At 42.8% G+C, this 5836-nt stretch overlaps 1 protein-coding gene across 1 annotated transcript; it reads right to left on the bottom strand.

The window, feature by feature from the left end:
• Positions 1–689: 689 nt before the first annotated feature.
• Positions 690–5559, bottom strand: LOC119737316 (stomatin-like). Its single transcript, XM_038211577.1, has 6 exons — positions 5371–5559; positions 2889–2986; positions 2643–2798; positions 2286–2545; positions 1316–1394; positions 690–881 (listed from the first exon to the last, which is right to left on the bottom strand). The coding sequence occupies exons 1-6, from the start codon at positions 5489–5491 to the stop codon at positions 690–692; spliced, it is 906 nt and encodes a 301-aa protein (XP_038067505.1). The 5' UTR covers positions 5492–5559.
• Positions 5560–5836: the final 277 nt, after the last annotated feature.

Below are 5836 nucleotides of genomic sequence, written 5' to 3' on the forward strand. Positions count from 1 at the left end.
ATAAATTTCCAACGTGCAGTCAAAAACACACAAAAGTTTGCAATCTTCTCGGATAGATGACCAACATGTTGTTTTGACGTTGTAATAATAAAATATTGCGTACAGGTTTGGAAGATAAAAACAATAATTTCATTCAAAATGTTGATGTTTTTCTTCACTTATGGTTTTAAGCCGCTTTAAACTGCTGCAGAGTTTATAGTACATGTATGTCGTTACTCGTCAGATAGGATATCGACTTTAACATTTCGCACCCAATTATTTCCCATATCAAATTTATTATGTGCAGATATTTACAAAGCATGATACCTCAACGAAATACGAGCAAAAGGAATATTAGAATATTAAGCATCTTGTCTTTCCCATCGGTATTATGAACTGTTTACTGATAAAGACCACTCAAACCCACCCCGCAGAAAACAAAACAAAATATATGCATTTTTTTTTTGAGGACAATAATTTGCAAACGCTTAGGGGCCTATTGGGCAATGTCATTTTGTCCAACATATCGGTATGAATTTCCTCATTGTGCAGTTCCTCGCGCACAGCTAGTCCTAGCCTAATAAGACAACAATGCCCATATTAGGCACCGCCATGCATCTTTTTGTCTCTGTTGATGTAGGGCCTATATATATGAATTTGTGTAGTTATCTGGTTGTGGCAAATGACACGGGCCTTCATCTGGCGTGGGCCTACTTCATTTTCATTGCCTGGGTGAGCATGTTGACGGGCAGAGGGAAGATGATGGTGGAGTTCTTCTCGGCCGAGATAGCGTGGAGTGTCTGGAGGTACCGGAGCTGGAGGGCGTTGGGAGACTCAGCGATGATGTCGGCAGCCTCCTTCAGGGCGCGGGAGGCGTTCTGCTCACCCTCTGCAGCAATCACCTGAAAAAGGGAGAGTTAAGTATGAAACGGGATAGCTACGCAGCCACCAACAACTTGCTCCAACGCAGTAAAATCATTGGGCGTGCATAGGCGTCAAGAGGCTTTGCATTTTGATGTGAACATACATCTTCAGAATACGGACCGAGTATACCGTGCAAACATTTGAGAAAAAAAAAACTCTCGCAAGAGGACTTCAGAGTGAACACTACTTCGAGTCTTCGAAGAAGCGCTATTCACATGCAGCGTCACCATCAATTCCATGCAGCCGGCCACGATAGCACTGGGAAACGAAGCTGGATTAAGGTTACGGGGAGGACGCTAGGTCAAAGGTTTAACCCTTAAGCCCGAATGAATAGTACAGCTGATGTCTGTGACAGCATCAAATCATATTTTTGTCAATCATCGAAGCAAAGTAATTATCAACTTTTCCTCACCTTTGCACGAGCCTCCCTGGACGCTTCAGCCTCAGCCGCCATGGCACGTTGCATCTGTCTTGGAAGGCGCACGTCCTTACTGTGGGTAAAGCAAACAAGCTCGAAATGATCCTGGAAGCTACGGCCCAACTCAAATACACAACCTCACGTTGTCGTGACTGTCAATTGAGAAAGATTCCCATTTGTTGTCAGTTGGTGCATGGAGCGTTTTATAGCATGTGCAACACCCACTTTGTGTGCAGTACAGTGCCAGCCCGAATGCGAAATGAGTGCCCTCGATATAATAGTGTTTTCAGTTCAAACATCAGGCTGGTGGACTCTAGTGACCCAATTTTCCACGACTGAAATATATTGGTAGCTGGTCAGTGGAGACCTCTGAACCTGGCGCAATTCAGGGCCATGAACCTGAGGCACGTGTTGTTGCGAGGGCCTACGGGACAAGGTGATTGATTGCCATAAAAGGCATGTGCTGACGTTTGTTACTAACCAACCAACCAACGGAGAGACATGATGATTTCTTGACCTGCTCTTCGCAGCTAAAAACAATCCGATCAAAATGACTGGTAAAATGGTTGTCCAAAGGACGAAGAAACATCTGCATTTTGATGACCACTGTATAATGTTGTTAAGCGCTTTGCCAAGCAGAACAGATTGATTCGGAAAGAACCATGCAGAGGACGCACTCGTAGCGGGACATTAGGTCAGAATCTAGAAATCAATATTAGGGAACATTGTGCACTCCAACGTAAAAGCTCAAATTACTACGTGTGTCCAATGCTTAACTGCCAAATAGCTTGATATAATTCCTCAAGCCAGGATGCCTTCCTCGCTCAAGTTCATTTAGCTTCAGTTTTGCTTCCACTTAGAGCTTGTTGATTCCTTGTTCGATGTACCACTTGCAAAATTCGTTTGTAACGTGACGAGAAATGAGAGAGAGCATCACAAACGCTACGTACATTGTTACACTTACATCTCAACTCTCTCTACTTTGACGCCCCAGGGATCAGTAGCGTCATCCAGCAACGACTGCAGGGTGTTGCTAATCTCCTCACGGTGGCTCAACATCTCAGCCAGGGTCTTGGTGCCCAAGACGTTACGCAGGGTGGTGGCAGCAAGCAGCTCCGTGGAGCGCTTGTAGTTCTCCACGTTGATAGTCGCCATAGTGGGGTCTTGCACGCGGAAGTAGACCACGGCATCTACGGTCACCGTCACGCTGTCTTTCGAGAGAACCTTAAAAGCAAAAAAAAACAAACACGAAAATGTCATCATTCACATCGACATTGGATTCGGCTCAGAATCAAGGAGAATAGTGAGTCTGACTCTGTACCTCCTGGGGCGGCACATCAAAAGAGAGTGTCCTAAGATCAACCACTAGAATGTCATCGATGCAGGGGATGATGAAGAACAGACCAGGGCCCTTGGGTCCTCCGGGCATCAAGCGACCGACGCGGAACAAGATGGCTCGCTCGTACTCGGCAATTGTCTGAGGATAAATAAATAAGGTTCAATAATTGACAGATATAGATCTCAAGATGGCTCACGAATCTTTCTGAAACACGTCGTGCAAACTCACCTTGAAGCAAAACCAAATCGTGATAGGGAACGTCAAGCTGATGAAAAGAACCGAAAAGAACCAGAGAACGTATGTGCAGCATGACATCTCCTCTGAATCTAAGAATTGGAGAAGACAATCAACACATGTTACCAGAGGTATAATAGAATCAGTCATATACGTCAAAACACGGGTAAAAGGCTTCACAACAGACAGACGGAAATTGGGATGTTGTTAGCTGATAAGTTAATCACAAGTCAATTACGGGGTGGTGTCAAACCATACTTCAGATCACAGGCAACAGATGATGAACAGTGACCCCAAAAATGCACAGTTCATCTGCATATTTTGCCCCTTGAATTAAGACTAGATGTGCTTGTGATGACTTGTGATGACTTAATTAAAACAGGTCAATCACAAGTCAATTACGGGGTGGTGTCAAGCCATACTTCAGATCACAGGCAACAGATGAATGACCTCCCAAAAATGCACAGTTCATTTGCATATTTTGCCCCTTGAATCAAGGCTGTATGAACTTGCGATGACTTGTGATGACATGATTAAAACTATATATAACGTATTAACAATATAACAATATTAACACTAATATACAAAACATTCTGCTTGAATGTGGTGGACGGAATTTTGCCGTAATACTTAATACCAAATAATGCTTTGAAATAAGGCCTATTATGCTATGGCTTTATACCGAATCTGCAATACTTTTATGAAAGCGCGAATTGTTCATTTCTAGCGATAAGCTGTACAAAATAATGTTAAACAATAAAATGGATCAGTTACATAAAATTGCATGCATAAGATGTACCTATAATACATTGTATTGCAAAAGAGAAAGCAAACCCATTCCGGTTACATTTTCGATTTCATCCCATCGATTCTGTGTCATAGAAGTTGCAATAATTGCATACCAAAATCAGTGAATATAATTACGATCTTACAGTATTACAGTTGTTATTTGGCCGTTTATTGGAAAAAGGAATTAAATTTTGTTAGAACTTAGAAATCCCGGGTTGTCATTTGCACTGTAACTTATCAAGGGTCAATTAATATATTGGGGTATGGAAACTTGGGGTCATTTTTTGATTGGGATCTCATGGTTTCCAACACAACTTAAGGATAATTTCTGTCTTCACTCTATAAGGGCACAGGAGCGTCATGGCCTAGCGGTTAAGAGCACCGGACTCATGTTCTGGTGTTTCAGAGGCAACAGTGACGTGGGTTCGAGCCCGCCGGCGGACACTTGTGCTCTTAAGCAAGGCACTTAACCATTATTGCTTCGTCCTTCGGATGGGACGTTAAGCCGTAGGTCCCGTGTGTTGCATAAATGCACGTAAAAGAACCCAGTAAACACTTATCGCTAAAAGAAAAGGGGTTTGCCCTGGTGTTTCTGGCCTCCTGTATAAACTCCCACGCGGAGTATTTAGGAGAAGAACCAACCAAGAACCAAAGGAGCCACTTGCCCCGACCCGCCGGGTGTATTGTATACGCACCCATGTAGGCCTTCACCTGTTTACAAACTGGCTATTTTTTGTTCTCAATAAAATGCTGCCAAATATTGGATCCCAAAATAGCCATGAATGGAAAGGAGCAGAGGCGTAAATTTGTGCCGGCGAGTGGGGAATGGGGGATGACTATCACGCTGACATCAAAACAGCGCATTTTAAAAGCTTTTGTACTTTGTTTCTCCACTTTTCAGTGCTATTGAATAGATTTTGGTTGCCGGGATGTTCGAAAAATACCTGAAAATCCGGATTTTTTTTTCTCATCACGAAAAGGTGAGGGGGATGATTCAATAGCCCATCCCCCTGTTCTAAAAGTGGTGGGGGATTATATCCCCATCCCCCGGGATTTACGCCCCTGGACAGGAGGCATTGCATTTCCGAAAGCGACACAAAACAGTTTTACTATAAATTGTTTTTCAAATTTCATCAACTTGAACATAACGAGTAGGGCCTACAATGCCTTTATGCACAAAATACTAAACACGATAATATCAACAAATCACTATGAGACCTCATGCGTTAAGGCAGAGTTCAGAGGGCAAGGTCTTTGTATCGCTTATTAGATATGCATGGTTAAACCTTTGTGCATAAAAATGGTTACTAAATTAAAATAACAAACAACGCCCACTGAGACGCATGAAAGGCAAAAGGTCTGTAAGAACTCCCCAAATTATCTGAAATTCGTACAATGGAATTTCAGACCTGCAAAAAACATGAATACGACTATACCTAAGTATTATTGTGTGCAAATTGAGATTGTTGAAATAGATCTCACTCAGTCATCATAACCAAAGACCAGACGCTATTTCTAGTATAACATGCATAGGCTATACACGAGTCCACACAACGCATGACAACGCTATGGTTTCCTGTAGCGTAACAAAAGAGACATTTAAACATTGAATGTCCCTGGCTATCAATGGTTTGGGAAAATGTCCCCGCTAGTCTAGCTTGACTGGGAAAGTTCCACATGTACCTACCACCTCTCTCCTGCACGTGAAGCCGTTGGCTTCCCGTGCGCTCGCGTTTAGCTCCGCCATGCTCCATGTTTTCGTCCGTCCTCCTCACCAATGGAAGGTGTTCTAATTCTGGTTCAGTCATGTGAGCTGAATATTACTGGGTGGGATACGATGGAAAAATATCACTAAAATCAAAGTGCGGCTGCAATACAGAAAGGTTGATATGCATTGGACTATCGAACTTTGAGGTTTGACCTTGTCATGTGCGGGTCGAGCAAGCGAACTCAAAAATGGTTGACGATACATCCACGAATGTACAGTATTATTTGCACAGTACATTTTTTTATAAGGCAGTTTTTACCTCTTCACTTTTTACTTAACACAAGAGAACACCGATTATTCATTAAAATGCGAGAAAGTAACCTTTGCACGCAAAATCACTGGGGAGGTTTTCTTTTTAATACTCTGACGCAAGTGGCCCGTTAGC

Source organism: Patiria miniata, unplaced genomic scaffold (assembly GCF_015706575.1).
Source record: "Patiria miniata isolate m_02_andy unplaced genomic scaffold, ASM1570657v1 HiC_scaffold_3, whole genome shotgun sequence".
In the NCBI taxonomy this organism is placed as follows: Eukaryota; Metazoa; Echinodermata; class Asteroidea; order Valvatida; family Asterinidae; genus Patiria; species Patiria miniata.

Bases quoted from the DNA above. Each gene is read 5' to 3' on its own strand.
- LOC119737316 (XM_038211577.1), bottom strand. From the start codon at position 5,491: ATGACTGAACCAGAATTAGAACACCTTCCATTGGTGAGGAGGACGGAC. The intron at 2,987-5,370 runs GTAGGTACATGT...TCCAATTCTTAG, and splicing joins TCACGTGCAGGAGAGAGGTG to ATTCAGAGGAGATGTCATGC. The intron at 2,546-2,642 runs GTACAGAGTCAG...TTTGCTTTTAAG, and splicing joins TTGATGTGCCGCCCCAGGAG to GTTCTCTCGAAAGACAGCGT.